Source organism: Filicampus tigris, chromosome 12 (genome assembly GCF_054856515.1).
Source record: "Filicampus tigris isolate MCC_2025a chromosome 12, RoL_Ftig_1.0, whole genome shotgun sequence".
Lineage (NCBI taxonomy): Eukaryota > Metazoa > Chordata > Actinopteri > Syngnathiformes > Syngnathidae > Filicampus > Filicampus tigris.
The window spans coordinates 9,371,432-9,392,969 of NC_141228.1; the positions used below are offsets into that span (position 1 = coordinate 9,371,432).

The following is a 21,538-nucleotide window of genomic DNA, read 5'->3' on the forward strand; positions in this document are numbered from 1 at the left end:
ATGTGGGTAACATAGCCACCGTAGGATCAGAACTCCATCATAAACCAAGGACCCCCTGAATACCTGTATACGTCTGCTTTTATTGGATTTGTAATGCCAAAAGTGAGCAGAGGGAATTTAGTGTAGCCTTTTTGTTGTTATTTTGTACAACACTATATTACAAGATAGAGACGTCGTGACTCAGACAAGCCAGGAGACCCTCTCGGGATAGGGTAGTGAAGTCTGTGAGTGAGTCTATATTGAGGCTTTTTAAGAGTTCCAGATTCAACGTTTCTCTGTCTTTCTTTCTGGTCTCGGTGTTTCAGTGTGTCATCTCAGCCACTGTACTGTCCAAAACACAAGTCTATGATAAAAAGCAGAAAACGTAAAGAGGCATATGGTATATCAATAAGAGAAACATGGACATTTGGTGGTGATAAGCATGTAATAAACATTTCCTAGGCTCTAGTAATGGTGATTTAGAAAATATGGAGGCTCTTTAGAGACTCTCCATCATTTAAAAAGGAGCATCTGTTGCTGAGGGAGGTGTTTTTGAATTTGTATGCTATGTCTCTGGTCCTTTGCTGCCACATTGAAGCATTGATGGGGAGGGGGGTCAGAGAGCGGGAGAAGAAGATGGACGGCAGTGAGGAGGCAAACACTATGGTGGGGGTTTGGCCATTTGATTGTTGCAGATTGTTGCAGTAATCTGGCTCCATTAAGGGTCAGTTACTTATTGTAAAAGGGAAACGCAAAAAAAGAAGGGTGGATGACTTGGAAAAGCTGGGGTGGAATTTCCCTGTCAGAGTGTTGGGCTGTAAACAAAATATAAAAATGGGGGCCCCACCTTTCAGAGCACAAGGGCCACAGTGAGAGGGCCACACAAAGGCAATGGGAGGAGTGCTGGTAGGCTTTGAAGTATGGTTGAGGAAAGGTCAAGACTCTTTTTTGGCCTCCTCCTTAAGCCATTGTGGAAACCACATGGGAAAATAAAATGAAACTGTTACTGGTACTTTGTGTGTGGCAGATTCCAGTGCATGCAATGGGTCAAACCCAAGGAACAGTTTAATCTTGACATATGAATGGATTTTTACATTTTAAGTATGTTGAGGTAAGTTGAGCTAAATGTCATCACACCATCAAATGAAGCTAACTGGGTTGCCAGCGTGGCGTAAATGAAACAAAAACACACTTTCTTCTTTCTTGCTTGCTTCCCTTCCTGAAGACAAATTGTGTAAAATGCAGACGAACTATAAACAAAATGAATTGCCAAGTCATGTAGTTCAAGTTTAGTTCAAGTCGAGTCACTTAGATACCAAGTCCCAGGTCAAGTCAAGCCTGTCACAAGTACTTACAATAGTAACTCAAGTCTGACTCGAGTAAAATCATATGACTCGAGTCCTCCATCTCTGCAATCAACTTACCCCAGTCTCAGGGTGCGAAGTCCAGGCTAATTCTGTAGTGGCCCACTTGGTGTCCATCAGTGTCTCTGGAAACGGAAGCAGAATATCCAGGTCAGAGAAACAACAATGAGTTCAATAGAAATTTCACTAGATTTACAACCATTGTCATAAAACTGAAAGAGATTTGCCGCGTTAAAAACTGTTGGAGATAACACGAATAAAAGATACAAAGTGTGGATATGGAGCAGCATTGTGAATTAGAAAAAGAAGCACTGTATGTGTTTGGGAGCTTGAGCGGAAGATCTCCAGACAGAGATCTCAGGGGTTGATCAGTGAAGTGATGTGGACCATGTTATTGCACCTTCTTGTTAAACTAATTAGCCTTAATTAGATATGTGCTTGTATACAAAAATCAAATACAATTGGGTAGCACCAAGAAGAAAAGGGTGTTCTGCTTCCCACAAGGTGTTGTCACACAAACGCACACTTACAGTAACAGATTGTAAAACCTGACATGATATATAAGCCGACAGAAGGCTTGAATAAGGGGTGATAAAGTTGGGTGACACAAAGGAATAGCTCTAGACTGGAACAAAGGTCAACACGCTTCAACTGATATCGCGTTCTGACAAAACGACATACTTTAACTCTTGACTTGCAAATGAACACTACGCTTTTCAAGCACAATATGGTGGGCAACGCACACTGCTGCCAATCCTCTTTTCTACTCTCCACTGTCATTTTCCGGTCTCATGCTTCTTCTGCTTTTTCTTCTTCCATGCTGCCAGCGTTGCGCCAGCAGGGAAGGAGGAAAATAAATGTGGAGTCTTTTATTACCTGGAGCTCAAGGCACGGCACAAAGCCACTGTTATTATTTCTATCACTGTGCTGTGCTACAAAGATAGCATAAAAAGATGAAATGACGTTTCTGGTCATTGGGCTTGTGCTACTTCTGGTCATTGATAGATGTAAAAAATGCCTTCTCTTTCTCTCCCTTTATTTCTTCATAGGGTGACACTGCTGGCCAACAAATTACACTATATGGATAAAAGTATGCACTGGTCAAAGGTCGTTGATTTTGGACACCCGGGGTGAGTTTAACCCAAAGGTGTTTGATACGGGTAATATCGCAATTACACAAACACTACTTGATGATTTCTATGAATGGGTGGTGCATAGGTCAAGTAAGAGCCTATTGAATGAAAATCAGGAAAATATCAAAGATTGATTAAGTGGTGTCTTTCATGCATATAGTGTATTTTCCTACGCAAACAAGCCAGTAAGTGCAGCAGAATAAAAAGGCATGTTTCGTGGCCGTCAACATACCTTCCAATTACTACTTGGCCCGCTGCAACAATGCAAAGCAAGGAAAGTGACAAACATAATTCAAGTCAAAGATTATCTTATGAATTACGACGGTGAATTTAGCATGTGCGTGCGGCTGAGAATTCCTTGTGAATTACAGCCCCTGTGTGCTTTGAGTGAAATTTTTGGTTGTGGATTCATTGCTGTTACACTGCTGAGCACAAGCCTTAACAAAGTTTATGAGAAAAAAAGTAACATAAAATCTGATTGTGTATGAAGCTTTAGCTTGCCCCGCCTCAGGCCTGGAACTGTGAAGCCAACAACTCTCTATGGGAGTGGCTCCGGGAGCTGAAGTGAATAGAATGTACACGCAGCTGTACAAAGTCAAAGCCTGCTTGCTTTGTCAACCATTCTGTGCCTCCGTGCTGATACAGAAAATGCTTTAGAAAAAAAAAAAAAATTACAAAAGCAGTTTGCTTTTGTTGATACTCTCTCTTTGTATGACCGCACCATTTATCCCTAACAAGCGCAAACGTGTGTTCTCATCTCACAAAGTGTGTCAATGGATATTAGCTGCAGAATTTCCCATGACTCATAACATGACTGACTGATATGAGGCCTGTTACTGATAGCTATGCAGGTAGTAAGTAAGCTGAGTGGCGGAAATGATACACCTCCGCTGGCTGTTGAGTTTTATTATTATTATGACTGAGCCGTTTGTATGTTGCGTCAGGCTTATCATTATAGCTGACCTTGTTGAGAATGACATACACAGCGGTACAGTATGGTACGAAAAGGAAGTTAACAACGAGGGAGAAAGAATGAGTGGTGTGGAAATGAAAGGGAGGTATGCAAAGCACACACCTGTGCATTTTGACTGTGGTTTGGATCATTCAGGAATAGGCAGCACCAACACACTCACGCACCCACACCATCCCCTCTTTCCCGATGCATCTGCATTGTTGAAGCTGACCAGGCCTGAGCTTGCTTGCATCCAAGAGTGTGTACATGTGTGTGCATTTGTATGTGCGTGCGTGTGTGTGTGCGTTTGGTGCAAAGCCCTGTATTGTGCGAAAAGTGGCGCACCAATTCTGATTCAATGGGGCAAAGCCAAAACCCTGGATGACCACTCTCTAACCCGGCCACTCCCCACCAGTCAGCGTGTACATTATCTTTCTGTGTTGGTTGAATGATAAATCAGACAAAAGAAGCTCATGTGTATATTATTAGTAATATTCATGACTTTACATCAAAAAGAAAGCCACCTGCACTATTCCAGAAGGGTTGTTTGGTTGACTTTCTTTTTTTTTTAAATCTTCTCAAACCATACTATCAGTGTGCTTATAGTCGGTTCAGTTAAAGAACCAGTAGGACAGGTTGTGGGGGGGGGGAGCAAACATGAGACCATCCCCAGTAGAACATGCTCGGCTTTACCTTTTAGCTTCCCTATATTCAATTTACATCATTTCACTAAACCTGTTGCAATTCTGCGGTGTGCGAATTGAGACGTGGAGTGATTGTAGCTAAGAGGACTTGGAAAAGCAAACAAAGTAAATCAGGTGAATGATCATGCAAACTGTTGGCTGTAGTAATAGCCACACACACACACAGTTTCCGAAATTTCTTCTCACCTGTTGTTTACTTTCTCTAACATGACCTCTTTTCAAAAGTTCTTTCTTCGTCAAGGTGTGTTTCTGTGATTGATCTGACTTAAAGCATACAAGAGAATGTTTTTCAAGCTCCTACTACTCACAGAGCCTATTCAATTAGCACGTCTATGTTTGGACAATCTGGGGAACGCTTTAGTAAAGCATTATTCATGATTGAGGTCAAATGCACCTGGGAAGGTAAGGCACATGCAAAGCACCCCTTCACCCTCCCTTTAATCCTGTAATGACAGGGCTGAACTAATAACCGGGGAGGGCAATGAAGCATTTATCCCTATGGCCAGATCTACACACACTCACTCACACCCCCCCTACAAACTCAACACACAGGCATACAGCACTAGGAGTTACAAAGCTTCTTAAAATATGTATTTGTTCAAACAACACGCTAAAGAAGTAAAAAATAGAAAGACTATAATTGAGGGAGAGAAATGTGGCATGGTTTTAGCAGAGGTCAGGTGAGAACGCTAGCTTGAACGTCTCTGCACATTTGCTTGTCATCCTCCATGAACCAGGAAGTAGCATGCAGTCTAACAAACAGGTAGATAAACACAAATATGATCCCCTGAAATGTTTGGCCTAAGTGGAGGGGGCCTGTGCTCTATAAGTGCCTTCTAGAAATACATAATCCCTGTAAGCCAAGCTGCTACATAAATGTTACTCATTGGCTTGTTTTTCTGGGGTGCACAAGAATATGGCTCATCCTCATTTCGGCTGTCATATTAGTAAAATATGAAGGTTTCAAGATAATTTTTAAAAAAAAGTCATATTAACGGGCCTTTAAAGTGCATAATGATTCCCTAAAATCTTTCCCTTTGGGCCTCTTCCTCCATAGCTTAATTATCTTCCCCTGACCTTTTTTTTCTCCGGATTGCTTTTGTTGCACTGCTCCGCAGTCAAACACGACGAGCACATGGTAACCTGGCATGGGGTGGCCACTCCATTAAAATAGTGCGGCGCCTGGTTGCCAAACACTTGAGCCTCTGTTTAGCCACAGAAACAGTGAAATGTGTCAACATGGAGTGTGAGGACCCCACGCTCAACTTATTAGCACTATTAGCCTGATTGCTTTGTGCGCTATCTTTGTTGGCTCGCCTTTTGTCATCCACAGAGGAGTTGTGGCACAGAAAGAGGAAGAGGAGGGACAAAAAGAGAGCAGGAGAAGAGGTGCTATTGTAATTTAAATTGTTCGAGCAGCCTTTTTGCCTTTGTATGGGGCCAGAGAGCCATGATTAGGAGAAGTCCACCCCCCTGAAATCCCTTTTTTTTTTGGCAGAACCTTCCCTTTAGCACAACAACACCCACACCCACACACGCACACACACGGACGGTAATTGGTTGCTGTGACATAGACGGGCCAAGGAGGTGATTCCTCTGTGGAATTCCTGAACAGACTCGCCTCCCATGACAAATGCCCCCCTTCGTCTGTCCACACACACACATACACACGCCCTCACACACATACTTCACCCCACTAGCACTCGGTGTCAGTCATGCCACAATGGCTGTCGCACAAGACGTTTGCGGTGTATTTGTGCTAACAGGGTTACACTCCTGAAGCCAAGCAAATAAGCTCTCTGCTTACCTTGCTGTCTCTGCCTTCCTCGTGCATCATCGCTCTCAGTGGAGATGTCTGATGAACTGTCTTTGCCCTTTGCATTCGTCACAAGGCTCTTGCCCTCAATTATTTCCTCCCTCGTCAAGCTCATCGCTGCTCGAGTAGCAACAGCATCCCTCTCATTTTGAATTTAAATGTTTGAGTTAACAGAGGTAATTGGTGACATACTGCCCATTTCAAATTGCATTAATATGTGTGTTTGTGTTATTGCAACCAATCAGGCTATTGCCTTTTTCAAGGACTAATGAAGTCTAGCCTAGTTCCTGTATTACCGATGGAATGGGCCTCTTTGTCTTTGCCTCTTCCCCCATCTTTCATCTCGTTCCCCTAAGCCAGCCGCTAGTCGCCCTCCCCATCCCCTTCTCTCACTAACTCCCCTAATTACAAAGCAAAGAGGATCTGACGAACAGGTAGCCCCGGGGCCAGCTGTCTGTAAACCAGGTGTGCCTCACCATGTATATGTGAGTGCATGCGTGTCCGGATGTGCCATGTGCAAGACTGTGCGCTTAGGTTAACTCATTAGAAGCTGTCCTTTTGCTGTTTGGAGATATATATATATATGCATTTGTTGATGGTAAGAGTAATATTAGTTTAATGTGATATAATAATACACAAATAAAATGAAATAGGAAATAATATTAACCGAAACTGTTGATTTTCAAATCAATGTAATGTAATTACAAAATAGTTTGCATGAAATCCTACCAAATACTTGTGAGAAAAAGCTGGTCAACCAACAATCGCTTCATGCTCCCTATAACTGTTAATTTACATGTGTATATTGTCCCAGCAGTTCTATTAATGACCATATTTGAATGAATCACAGAACCACTAATAAAAACTGGTGACAGTTTAAATAATGTGTACACAAACATTGAAAACATAGCAGGAGGTGAAGCATTGCCACTTGTTTTAATGGCTACAGCACTCGCCGTCATTCATTGATCCGGTGATATACTTCTTCACAATCCATCTCTAGATAGGGTCCATGTGATCTATTTCTGCATAGTCCCATTTGGGAGTGTTCTATTATTGTGCAAGTGCACATGAAATATTGTTACAGTTGATGAATGTATTTGATTGCTTCGAACTTTCAACTTTTTAGTTGTTGCATTGAACAGTGCATAACATTTAAGATCTGATAAGGTAATGTGAAAGGTTTCGTTTTCTATCTTTAACATTCCACATTTATCTTCCTGTCTCCGTGTGCCCCTTCATTGAACACGTGCGCTATTATCTTCATGCGTGTGCCGCTCCCACAAGACTGCTAACTCGTTACTTAACAAAAGAGTGTTCATGCACTGGATGACGATGTTTTACATTTTGTTCAAAGCTTTGAGGCTATACTGTAAAAGTGTGTCAGAATGAGTAATCCCCACTGTGCTGATTCATGAGAGGTTGTCTGGCGTTGTCATCTTGTTACGGAAAATTAGGATTTCTGACGCTAATCACAGTGTCACATGTCTGATGCTAACATCATCCATAAGTACAGCTCTTGTCAATACAAACCTGTACTCCTCTGTTTTCATTTCACTTAACAATAAGGGCAATACACACTGGACGATAAATTAGACCCTACCAATGATATACTGTGTTTTGTTTCTAGGAATCAAAGAGTTCACATCATACTTTGGAAAGGTGCCTTACCCATTTGTGAACGTTAAGGGCATCAGGTCTGTATTTAACCACGATAACCACATCCGAGATATGGGCACAGGGCCAGATTTCTCAGCGGGCATGTGATGTTTACATGACATTACATGGAATCACTGCCAAAAATGAAGCAGTCTTTCCCCTTGAAGTAATTTCTCCACTCCTATTTTTGATGTTTCATATTTACTATAGAGACGCCAGAAAATACTGTTTCAGTTAGGAATTGGATTGCTGTGACCAAACACCGGGTGACTTGAACAGTGTTTGCCTCTGCGTGAGATGCCTTGATGCCATCATCTGATTTGCTGGTGAATGACTCAGTCGTCTGCGACTGAAAAATGCAAACAAGAGGGCAGGGAGCACGTTCGCCCTCAGCCTGTGGATCTGCATATGGAAATAGCGATCTCCTTGTCGAATTCTGCGGGCGTTCGCGTGTGTGCGTTTGTATTAGTCAGCGTGAGAAAGCAAGCGAGACTGAGTAATCTAGACTGTATGTGAATGTGTTTGTGTGTCTGTGTGCATGTTGGGTTTTAAATCTACAGCTGTTGATTTCATTCCATTTTACCTCAGACCCCGAGGAAGGCTGTATTACCTGGTATAAGACTCATATTTAAACCCCAAAGTGGAGTAAGTGCAACCTCAGCAAGCTCTGATTGATTTATGAGACTGTCACGCAGATGAGAGGCAAACACAAAGCACGCACAGGCAGAGCAAATCTCAAACTTCTATAAAAAGACTTGAAACAAACCAAAATAACAAGCAGGCAACACTCATCCAAACTCGCGACTTTATCATTACCAGCATTCAACCGTTCCTATTTAAAAGACACTGTAAAGGCTATCCATCTATTTTGTGTACGACTTTGAGAGACCAAAAAATAAAAAGAAATCACCTGGTACCTCTGCCCCTTTTCCACCAAGAAGTACAATTCCATAGAGCAAGTTTATTTTTTGATTCCTGTGTTAAAAGTTACCAACATAACTGAATTGTGCCGTACCACTTCAGCTTGACATCCTATCATATGCCACCATTTATCACCATTTAAAGAGATGTTCTAAGCAAGAGACAAAGAAAGAAAGAATGCCAAACAATGCAGAGAAATAGATAGACATGGAAGGTGACGGGGAGTGTAAAGGTAACAAAGGCGACAAGACAAGAAGAGGAAAGAGGTGTTCTGCTTTCTCATATTCCCTAAATCATCAGCTCTGCTGTCATTGCCACACTCTTTTTGGCATACTGACATAGATAGGCCTTCAGAGAGACGCTGTTTGTGCTCAGACATTTACAATGACTTGTGTGTTCCCTCAAGTGTCTGTGTCTCACATGCAGCCTGTTGGTGCCTGTTTTTTCTCATCGCATTACTGTAGCCCAGGGAGCCATCATCTACTTCGCTACCGTCCTCCCTGTGGTTGCTTCTACGACATGTGCCTTTTTTTGTTTACTCCCCATTGCTGTGCCAACCTCAGTATCCACAATCAGAAAAAAAAATCCTATACATCCAGCAACAAAAGGGGCAATGAGAAACAAGCAAAGTCTTCTTGCATGCATTTTAATATAAACACTTTGCTGCAGTGTTTGTGTGAAGCCAATCACTAGAATGGATGCGAATAAATTAGTGTGTGTTCTTTTGTCCAAGCCTATGGTTATTGGACTGTCTCGCTGTGGTTATAAACATTTGCCAATACACACATAAACCCTCACATACTTTTTAAAACAGGGGGTGGGCTGTTGTGAGCCCGTTCAAGAAGATTGTGTGCGGGTGGTTGCCTCACAGCTCCAATAGCCGATTTCAGAAAATGCGTGTCAGCAGTGTCCCGACCAACAAAGAGACCCTATGACATGAGAAGTGTAGCTTATATTGTACACTTGCATAATGCTAATGCACACACACCATGCACGGTGCATTATTCATGTAAACATTATTAACACCATCACAAGTGGAAAGAAAGAGAAAAATAACATGTATGGTTCTCTCTTTTTCGCTCTCTGTCTCATACACATACACGCATGCACACACACAAATCCCGTTTATTCATTAGGCTGAACTCTAGAAAGAGCTGGAACAGGGCTATTGAATGAAAGCCACAGCTTTTTGAATGGCTGAACACCACAAGAAAAAGGCTGAGCACCGGGCTTCGTCTCTTTGTCTCAATAGTTACTTTCTTTTTTCATGTAGTCGCCTTCATGCAATTTTTCCTCATACCGTCATCTGCCATGGTGTCAGATCACTTTCCAATACACTTCCAGAACATCAAGTAATGATCATGTTGAATCTAATTAAAGATTTCCACTTCCTGTTACACCCGGAACAGCTGCCTGCGAGTCTGCAATAAGGGGCAAAACCAAATGCGGTCTGCATGTTCCACATACCAGTGGCTTCCAATTACTTTAACACAGTTTAAAAAACACTGCGGTGGTAAAAACCAAAAGTCTTTGAGATTTGCTTGTTTCTTTTCGGCTTCTCGTTGGAAATGTATAGACAGCATCAACAAAGAACAGAATTAAAATTGGACCAATTCGTGCACTTGACATGAAAATAAGATGTCTCTTGACTAATTATGTGGGGATGCATTGAGATGCTGTACGGTAATTATCAATTCCATTATTAATGTCTCATTAATTTCCCAGGTATGCCCTTGTTACCTAAACTTAGGAAATTTAAATGAGGGGGGGAAATGCAGGTGGGGAATTTTAGCAGATGATTAATTACACTCCACTTTCACTACCATCATGCATACAGAACAACTTAAGGGAGAAAACCGAGTATAAGGAAATGTGGGGATCTTGTGCTTCTCACAGCGGCTCGTTAAAAAAAAAGGCGGATGTCTTGTCACAGTTTACCTGTGTGCCCAGTTATTAGGCAGTCAGGTCAAAAACTGCGGGAACAAAAGGGAAGTTAGGGCAGTTGAAGTACGGAATGTAACCTGGCGGGTCAGGTCTCTGAGTGCATGCGTGACTGACAAGCGGCGTCACACAAAACCCTTTTCTATGAAAGGCACGCAAATTCACATCCGCCAAGATCATATTAAAGTTCAGATATCTGTTTCTTTACACTCCCACGTACATAGAAGCAACGGTGAGTCACTTAAACCTTTGGGACATCCCGATGGCAAATACTACAGATGCAAACAGGAACAACTGCACGCATGCACCTATATAGCAGCTATTTATAGAAAACACTGGGCAGGTAATCCGTGTCCTTTAATTTCCCTCCCAAAAATCCTTTCTTCTGTTTTCAAAAATATACTTCTGTTTCCAAGCTTTGGAGTAAAGGAGGCGCCATTGCAACAAAACATTGGCAGCACCATCCCCCACTTATAAAACGGGTAAAGCCTAACTTCAGTCTGCTTGTGTTTGCTAATTCCACTTTAACAAAGCTTTATGGGCCATTATGACAAAGAAATGGCAACTAAAAGGGGTTAATGTACTTATCCCGGGATTGGATTCCCTTTCCCGAAGTAGGTAGTTGTAAATAAATGTGCTTTGTTTGAAATAAATTACTTTAACTAAATGACATATGACAGAGATTAGCATTATATATGACTCATTTGTTTTTCGATCCAGCCTACCCTTAAATGTTTGAGTAAATATGAGTTGCTGACACACTATGTATCTCTCCCCGACTTTGCACTCTCCTTCTACTGCAAGATCTTATTGGACCCTGATTCTTAATCGCTAGCGAGTTAATTAATCTCACACTTGGCTGCTGTAATAACTTGACTTGTTAGACCTCTACTGTGTGAATGGAAATCGCCTCTTGAGCAGCTAAAACTGCCGCTAATGAACCAGTGTGGATAGAGAGACAGAGGGAGAGAGAGAGAGAGAGAGAGAGAGAGAGAGAGAGAGAGTGTAGTAATAAAAACATTCAACATGGTCACGCCAAGGCTAATGTTTGGCCTTTCATATACATTTAAAAAACATTTTGGCAATGTAATTCTAAACTGAGCAAAGATATATAATATCTCAAAAGAAAAATGAACCACTGTAGGTGTTATGTCTTGTAATTTTACCACACAATTAACTGAATCACTGCTGTTGTGATTGACACTAAAACTTGCACAATAAACTCACGCTAAGTTTACACAACGTTCCGGGCAGCCACGCCAGCCCTCCAATTTCAAGCGGCATGGAATTTTTGGCCCATTTTTTTCCTCCGAATTCAATTCTATCAGGGTATCTGTGATGGCCATGGGGGAGACAGGGCGTCCCGGAGTCTCAGAGGCATACTACGATTCATCCTGCGGTCTACCACATATGCCAATATGTTCCCTCCTGGCCCCTCATGTTCTGATGGAGCCTCTCACATTTCTCAAGGTTTCCTACGGATAAAGTGTAGGCACTGGGTAGCTTCGGAGCATGTTTGTGGATATTTGCATACTGCTGTTCAATAAATGTTTGACGATTGTAGTTTTCTGTCAAAAACGAATTTACTAATCCATTGCTTGTATCAAAACATGCATAAGAGCCTGTTATTCCCATACACACTGCACAGTGCACTCACACTTTCTCTCTCGCTGTCTCACAGACACACATACACCCATACACACATTCTATATTAAGAGTACAAAGAGGGATGTCACGGCGGGCGTTGTGGGTAAATTAAACACATGGCTTAGGTTTACTAAAGTTGTAGGCGGCGATTAGGGATTAGAGATCCTAGGCAATACCTATGCCTTATGTATTTCAATACGCCTTATTATGTACAGGTTTAGTTTCATTCACCTTGTTTTACTATGGCCGATGAGGTTTTTCATCCGCACTGTGACTGCTGTGGCAAATTTGTTGACAGCTTAAAAATGTCACTAGGCATCCACGGCAATTATGGCCTGTCTCATTTGCCCTTCCAGTCCCCCCGCGTTGACTCACTACTGTTCCGGTTTGTCACCGATGGCCACCAAGAACAGAGTGTAAATGTAGCTTGAGTTCCCTGTTAAAACACGAGCAGCAGGACAAAGCAGGCACACAAAATCTTAGAAGATTCCTCACACCTATTCTGTTTCCGGAATATGAACTTTTGCCCTACGGTAGGCGATGTTGAACGTGAAAATATACCTGTCCAGTAATTCAAATTGTTACACGATGTCATTCCCTCCGACATCAATCTCTATTTTGAAAGCGTGACTTGCAATCAAATACATATTCCTAAATTTTAATACGCAAATACCTCTCTATTTTATAAAAAGAACATTGTGAGGTAAATGGAGGACAGTGCAATGTGTAGCATCCTGAGTTTGACCGCATTATCTGGTCAGTCTGACGGTCAGGGAATGGTGTGGTCCCAAGGCCTATTAGATATTAATGTATTTAAGCCATGGAGAAACCACTGGATAGATAGCCTAGGCACATGTTCTGGGCAATTAAAAGAAATTGACGGATGGACAGACATCCAATTCTTCTGGGGTCCATATGGCAAGAGGGCTTTCAGAGGCCTGCTTCAATTACATAAAGACCTCTGTGCATTGGCATGAGACACAAAAGGCCTGGCAACAGAAGAGAAATACAATAAATCACACATAACCACACACGTACATAGTATGTGTGTATTTGCATGCACAAAAACAGACTGGCTTTGCGTACTCCACACCTAGAAGCTGGGCAATCTATCTTTCTCAACAAACAAATTCACAATGTCATCATCCTAGCAAGATGGATGTCCAAATAATCACATCATGATTACAGAAACTCTTTTGTCACTGACCCATGCACAAGGACCCTCTCAGTGTACTGTGTGGTGACTCGATTAGACTAAACCAGCCAAGCGGCCAGGAGTTTGTCTGCTTTATGGCACTTTCATCTGGAGGTGTCCTGTTGTCCTCAAAGCTCCCTTGAGGTAGCATAAATCTCTCAAGAAAAATCTGGTTGTACATCATTGTGAAAATATGAGCGACTTTAGGGACTAAACAGGAAGTGAACTTTGTTGAAGTTTCGCACCTTGAATGAAAAATCCCAGACTGTGAATCTTCAACATCCTTCACTTCCTGTTTTCCCATGGGACCTTTGGGATGATAAAATTATTAACCTTTGAGTTGAATTCCTTTCATCTTTGAACCAGGTTGCCCTGAAGACGCACCACCTTTTTTCATGTCGTCATCTATCTACCGTATCTCACCATCCTTTTTTGGGCAAGGCAAGAGAACTATGTGGGCTATGCTGCAGGCTAATGTATTATTCACCCTCCAATGATGTGTTACTACAGCTGGCAACTTGGAAGGAGAGGGATGTCACCCATCACCCCCACACCTCATCTATCTGCACACACACGCTAGGCCAACAGGCATTGACTGATCGATTTATGGAGCCCACAATGCATGTTTGTGCGCATGCGGGAGTCATTCCCGGGTGTTTTCCTGTATGGTTAAAACACAGATGTCCATGAATTGTTAAATAGATGTAGAAGGTCCTGCAGTGAACTAGCAAACTTCAACAATGGTTATACTGATAGTACAGTGCTGCCGCTCCCTCCCATTTTTCTTTTAATAACATGTTCAAGCAATTTATTTATTTATGAATTAATCTGCATTTTACATATTTATTTAATGTTTTACTCACATGTTTAACAGGATCATCTGTAAAATATGATTAATTAGTTAGCCTACAGATGATATGATCGGCGCCAAGTTCAAATCCTTGCACAAAAGGAAATGTGTTCAGAGAAAGTAATTAACTTTACTAACTATGTTAGTCACCAAGATGTTTACCTCACCTCCCCGCCACTATAGCTTGATCCTTTCAGCACACATTGAGCAAGTTAGAATATAACAATCTCCCTGTTTATGCCTAAACTGACCCATTAGCACAAGTGTTCAGTGGGACAATCCTAAGAAAATGACCGACAACCTTTTTTGCCTCTCTCTTTGTGGAACAGGAAAAAATATGAGTCTCCATTCATCAATTCTCTTGCCGTACATCCCATATGACACAGCTTTATCCTGACCTCTTGGGTTCTAGATAAGTTTGGTGGAGTTTGCAATTGCTCCAACACCTGGGTGTGGATCACCATTGACCTGAATAGCCATTGGCCCTGACACTGAACCATTCAAAGTGGGGAGGTTAAAAATGGCTCCCCAGGGATGCTGCTCTGTAAATTTGACTTGGGACAGCTGTTAATGGGATTCTTCTTTCGCGACACCAAGGCCACAACAGATTGGACCAACTGACCCCGGGTGTTGACATCAGCATTGAAAGCAAGGAAAATGGCTTTTGCATGATGTTTGTATTGGTAGATTCAAAGTTACATTTATTAAGTTACCTGTATTAGTTTATCTGCTGGTGTAGCTCACTGTTGTTTCCATCCTTGCATCCAATTCTTGTTTAACCCCTTTAAGTAGGCTACAAATCTCAAACCTTAGTAGTGGGTATATAGAGCAATGCGACTGCTGATTGAGAAGTCACTTAATGTACTCCAGTCTCCAGCAATTTCCACAGGTTTGAATTACTGGTAGAATAAGTGCCAAATAAAGAGTAACAGAGAAACTAGAAAATGTCATGGTGTTACTTCTTCAGCATTCTTGCTGCTGTGGGAAAGTGTTAATATTTCACAAACACCAACTCAGCCAGGTTTTCATCCATTTTTAATGGCTGTCAAGTCTAACATGAGCTGCTCTATTCTTAGGTTAATGAATAGGTGAGGAGTTGTATAGATAATTTTCTATGTTTAAAGTGTTTCCTTATGTGGGGCACTAAGTATTAGGCCAGAAAGTGTTTTATGTAACATCAAGGACGCAGGGGGCTCTTTACATAGAAAATAAAAGGGGTCAGCGGCCATTGCTGAGACTGTATGGATTGTCTGAAAGAAGCACCATTAGTAACGGACTAATTAGGGGAAAGCCAAAAGATTTCCAGTCTCGGTCGAAGCAGAGATTCATAAATAAGTAATTGCAAGGGCAGCGTGGCCCCTTAATTAACAAAGTGTGGAAAAAAAAGTGTATGAATCTCAAGAGGCGCTGACCCACTCTGCTTGCAGGGACGGAATATCGGCAGCGATTCTGTCTATCTTCTTGGCATTGATTGATGGTAAGCCAAATTGAATCTGTAATCATCACCACCCTCTTAGTCCCCGCCCCCCAGGGATTGAGAGAGGCCAAAAGTGGCAATGGAGGTAATGCTTTTGTATCCCCTTCCTGACACCAGAGGCTTTAACATTATAATTCTCCACAACTCTCCCCAAACCACCCCCAACTTGACCCCCAGACCCCATTTCATCTGGCTAGAGGTTATCTGACTCCTGTGGGCGTGTGTTCCCGTTCACACTTCCAACTTTCTTCTGCTTGTTTTCACACTTTTTCTCATAGGCATTTCAAAACTAGACACCTCATACCACTCACTCATTGACACCCTTGGCAATGCATCCTGCTGTGGTGAGGTGCATGCTTTTTGTATTACAACTCACTTAGTCAAACTTTCCATGGCTCGTGTTGACAGACGTCAAACATGTATGACGGGAAAAAAAGTTAAGGGCAGCAAGTTGAAAAAAAGCACACTTATGAAGAGAGTGTATTTACCGGTAAGTTGATTTGAGTTGTGTGTACACAAGCATTTGTGATGCCTTCAGGAGATGCAGGCAACAATTTCAATGGAAATGTAGGCAATTAATTTATTTTTACTTTGTAATCACAGTCTCTCCTCGCTCAATCCACAATCGGGGAAGAAGTTATAGTCATAGTCCCCTTATCAGGAGTAGGCACCTCTAACCAGTGAACAGTAAATAGTGTAGCATCTGTCTCATGTGGATACTAAGATTTTTATATCAAACAGGCATGAGATAACAGGGAGAGGACAATGATACTGTAATTAGGGCCCACTGCATTTGTGATGAGGCAAAAATGACCAGCGGTTGCAGCAGAAGAGTGCTGAGTAAAAAAACGGAGAATGACATTTCAAGAAGAGACATTATAAGCTTGAGGCAAGACTGGGAGAAAAAGAACCAAATAAAATGAATGAAAGGTGAAGCAAATAAAAGGAAGCTTTTTTTCTGGATGTATTATTACTGGTGCACATCTTAGGCTTGTCGGCTGTGCAGACGTCACCCAAAGGGCAACACTCTCGATTAAATGTAATCACATATTAAACAAAATCATGTTTTTCACCTTTTGCTGAACACGGTTTTGATCTTAAGAAAATAGAGCATTTTGCATATTAAATAGAAGATACATACAGAGATGCTTGCAATCACTGCTCAAATGAGATTCATGTTTACACAAATTCTCCCAAACATTTGTTCAATTTCAGTTATTTTCCTCTTAAATACTCACCCACAGATTGCATTTGGAAACTGTCACACAACGTTGCCATTGATTAGCACTGGCTTGCGCTGTCATTAAAAGTCATTAAAAAAGAAAAAAGAGACAAAGGCTCCCAGACAGTACCTAAGCCAGCCAGAACTTTCACCCAGGGCTGCTGTGAGCGAACGTGCCAGAAAGAGGAAGAGGTTGGCAGTTAATGAGCCAGACAGGTAACTGTGCAGTGGTGCATCCCTGCCTTGGTGGATAGGGGGAGACCCCTCATAACGTCTTGATTCTATAGTGAGTAGAATGAAATATAAAGGTGTTATGTATGTTTTTTTATTCAGAGTTTTTTTTGGTGTATATGTAGAAAAATAATGATTTCATCAGTTTGTATATACAGGCTCATCTTAATCAATTATCCATCCATCCATCCATTATCCTCACAAGGGTCGAGGGGCGTGCTGGAGCCTATACCAGCTGTCTTTGGGCAGTAGGCAGGGGACACCCTGAATTGGTTGCCAGCCAATCGCAGGGCACACAGAGACAAACATCCGCACTCACAATCACACCTAGGGGCAATTTAGAGAGTCCAACCAATTTACCATGCATGTTTTTGGAATGTGGGAGGAAACCGGAGTACCCGGAGAAAACCCACGCAGGCACGGGGAGAACATGCAAACTCCACACAGGGAGGCCGGGGCCGGGATCGAACCCACGACCTCTGAACTGTGAGGCGGACGTGCTAACCAGTCGATCACTGTGCCGCCCTTAATCAATTATAACATCGTAAAAAGTAAAATTAATTAAACATAATTTTCATGATTTCTTATGTAATACATTTCTTAAGAAGGTGAATTGTGCAGTTTAATTCGCTGTTAGTTACGCGCCGATTAATCATAATAATTGAAAAATAAAATCATGGCTCATTACTCTCTGTGTTTAGTTAATCTATATCAGACACAAAATTCACTTTTCTAACTGAACGACTGACATAAAATAAGGCTTATACCATATACACATTGTTTGAGACAAACTAGTACAAAACGTCAAATCCTTGCAAGATGTGTAACTTTCAACAACTTTGTGCATTTAAGTTATTGAATCGACAAGCAATCCTTGTCATACAATTCCAGTTTTATTTGTATTCACGCAGAAAGTAAAAATGGCATTAAAAAAATGTCCAGAGCTGGGCATTTTACAAAAATTTCTCAGTCCGTTTATCGCCTTCCTTCTGCAGCCGGGTTACCAAGTCTGTCTGTCCGCCTTTTTGTCCGACCGGACCAAACAGTAATCGCCTATTGGCAGGTCCGCCTATCATTTTATCCCCCTGATGGGCTATATTTGAAACGAAAGACTCAACATGGCATGGAAGCCTCACCCCAGCCGGACTAAATTCGTCTCCTTTTAGGACCCAGAAGCCTCGGCCGCGGCCAACGGGAAACGGAAACCATTGAAGCATAGACGAAAAATGATTACATCGAAAAAAAATGTGCTTCCGACTATGCTGAGTCCGCCTATTTTTTAAAGGCGTCCGTCTTAGGCGGATAGACAGACCAGTCCGTCACAGGAGTTCCTCCTGCTCTCTTTTGTCTTCCATTAAGTTGAAAGTTTGAAAATACAACTTTTACTAAGGTAAAAATGCAAGTTCAGATACCACAAACAAACTCCAGAAGGAAGCAAGTTGCCTTCCTCACTCTCGTCAATTTCAAATATGCACACACATTGCTACCCACATCCAAATGCCATAATTCAGGAGGAGTACAGCAGATAAGAAACTCTTGACTCTTTGAACTGTCTGTCTATTTCAAACCCCTTCTTCACTCTCGATCTCTGAGCTCCCCTGCTGCTCTGCTGAGAGTGTGAGAAATGGGCTGATCGATGGGGTCGGACAGCAATGAAACGAATGGTACCAGCTGATTGATTCATTAGTGGTGGAATGGGTGGAGGTGGATGCAGAGTGTGACCCTAAAGAAGCAGGTGGGTGTGAATTTGGACAGTGACTGCTGCGTGTGCATTGAGTGACGCTAATGTGCATATGTGGATGGCCATCTTATTAAGCAACTGCCACTTCATGTGTATGCGTGTGTGTGTGGGTGTGTGTGTGTGTGTGTGTGTGTGTGTGCATGTGAGAGAGAGGAAGAAATGAGAGGTTAGAAGGGATTTCAGAGGGGTGTGAGAGGAGAAAGGGAAGCTCTTTGTAGCCTGGCTTGGCACAGAGGCTGGGGTCAGACTGTATTGTGCAGCACTTTTATCTGGTGCACTGCAATTAGGCTTCACAGCACTTATTGTTGAAACCCTGTTAAAATTGGTGTTAACAGCCCCCATGTCACAAGAATAGAAATGAGCAACAGAAATATGCTTCAGTAACATACATTTTTGAGTAAATGGAAACTCAGCCTGAAGTTATGTGGAGCTGATGGCATAAATATACCAATATTAGTAAATATACTGCTCAGGCTTAAGAGCATATTATTTTAAATTGTAAGAATCAAATAGAGTGCAATAATTAAAATGTTCATTCCAACTCTCAGTGACCTTTTCATACCCTGAAAAATGCAATGGTGATGTAATATTTTATTTCAACCATTTTTTCCCCATATTTTTTGATTTTCTAATTCCTAAATTTAGCATAATATCTAGACATGGACCCTAGACAATTAAAAATGTTTTTTTTTATGTCCAAACAGCTCATGTAACACCTTCCATTTAACAACTGTCCTGCTGTTACCAAATGGATTGGTGTCATGACTGTCAGAGTCATTAAACACCCAAAGGAAAAAAAAAAAAAGTTGGCACTTCCACATTTGCTCAATTGCCCTATATGAGCGTGATGTAACTGGGCATTTGGTCTTTTTATCATCGCTTAGGTATTGCACTCCCTTAAACATGAAAGTCAGCGTGTCAGGGAGACTCGGGTCTATCTTGAAGTAAGGTTAAATAAATGCTGCCGCAGCTGGCAGTGTCTGCAGGAGGCAGCTCCATGGGACCGTGGGGATTATGTAAATATCACGACAAAAGGTCACGTGTGATTGGTCCCGCTTCAACTGAAATGTGCTGGAGTGAGCGTTCAAGATGTGCTAGTAAACACATTGCACTGCCGAAAACGTCAGACTGTTTAAAACTGCTGCTGTTTTTGTCCTCTAAAGTGAAAGGATAAATATATAATAGACAGTGAGATCTCATTGAGTCTGTGAGCTTTTTTCAAGTACGGGTGATGAATGTTTTTGACAGCAAGCATGAGAAGTGCAATAAATGGAACCAGCGAGGTAAATTCACAGAATAACATGAGTACTGATTTGCTTACTAAAGCATAAAATGCACACTTGTGCCTTCCCAAATGTATTCTGGTTAATTATTGGATATTGACTACTACCAAATTAACGCTAACCTCACATTATTCCTAGAAGTTGTTCATTCAATTATGCTTACAACAACTGTTTTTTTTTTAAGAATACACAAAAGGTGTTTTGGATTGTCTTAAAATTGGTCGGTAAAACTGGTCAAATAGCAAATTTTAATCAGAAATGGCTTTATGTGTCCCTAAACGTATTTTTAACAGTGATTTCAAAAATGTCTCTTACTGTTTTTCGACTGCATCCAATTTTACACATAAGCGAGATCCTCTTTTTTTAATTATTTTGACCCAACCCTTAATTCATATATATTACGAAATATTACTATATTACATATTATGATACTATAATTATTATCTTTATTATTGTGAAAACTTGATGTGCTAGGGCAGATTCAAAATCAGTGCAAATTATTCATCTGGAAATGTTTACTTGCATCTCAGATATATTTTTTTAATTTATTGAAAAGTGTTACTTGTAACAAATAAAATAGAAATAAGACACACGTGTGAAATGACCAATAGTATAGAATTGTGGGGGAAAAAAATAAACTTACCAAATGGTGACATAGGACGTTCCGGCCCGACCCCAACAATATATTTTAACAAGCCCTTCTAAACTGAAACCAGGTAAAGTGGCTTTTTGTCCGCCTGAAGGCACTCCGTAACATGTCTACGGCCACTCTCCAGACAGCTGTAACTGTCCATGTTTGAAAGACATGCAATAAATCAAAGACCTTTTTTCTCTGCATCATTGGTTAAATTTGTTAGAAAAGTCTGAGTGTGGCAATGAAACGGTGGAAGTGAGCCCGGAGGTGAATTTCCTCCTGTCTAACTCCACCCAGCCAACCTCCTGCAATGCTTCAACTGTCCATGAAGTTAGAAGAAACATAATGGACATCACATGTGTTTAAATGTTTCTGGTCCAATTCCATATAGTATGCAAAGTTCAATCACACAAAGACTACATTGTGTGCAAAGATACATTGCTATCAAAGAAGGCAGTTTCATCTATTGTGTTTTTATAAATGTTTTGTTGTTTTCCAGTGTCAAAAGGTTTCAAGGTTAACAGTAACACAATTGTACATTTTTGGTCGCAGATTTGCAGAACAGTAACACAATTGTACATTTTTGGTTGCAGATTTGCAGAACCTACTATTGTAGTGGTAGGGTGGATCTGGCACTGATAGACTGACAGAGACAGTCTTTACTAGAGGACAACAGGTGACGAGCCATTTGTATCCTCTGCTGACAAACATTGAGTTACATTCTTCTTTTTTGTTGAAATTATTGGCAAGTTCAACTATGATGTCACTTTAATCTTCATTTCCAACGCT

The 21,538-nt window shown here is 41.4% G+C and overlaps 1 protein-coding gene across 12 annotated transcripts in view; it reads right to left on the bottom strand.

Annotated features, from left to right (window-relative positions):
• Positions 1 to 21,538, bottom strand: part of ephb3b (eph receptor B3b) — a 55,923-nt gene that overhangs the window by 27,089 nt on the left and 7,296 nt on the right. For all 12 annotated transcript variants that reach the window (XM_086046405.1, XM_086046398.1, XM_086046396.1 and 9 more), the window contains one exon: positions 1,404 to 1,468. In XM_086046405.1, the coding sequence (XP_085902531.1) occupies positions 1,404 to 1,468 (65 nt within the window). The remainder of the gene's footprint in view (positions 1 to 1,403; positions 1,469 to 21,538) is intronic.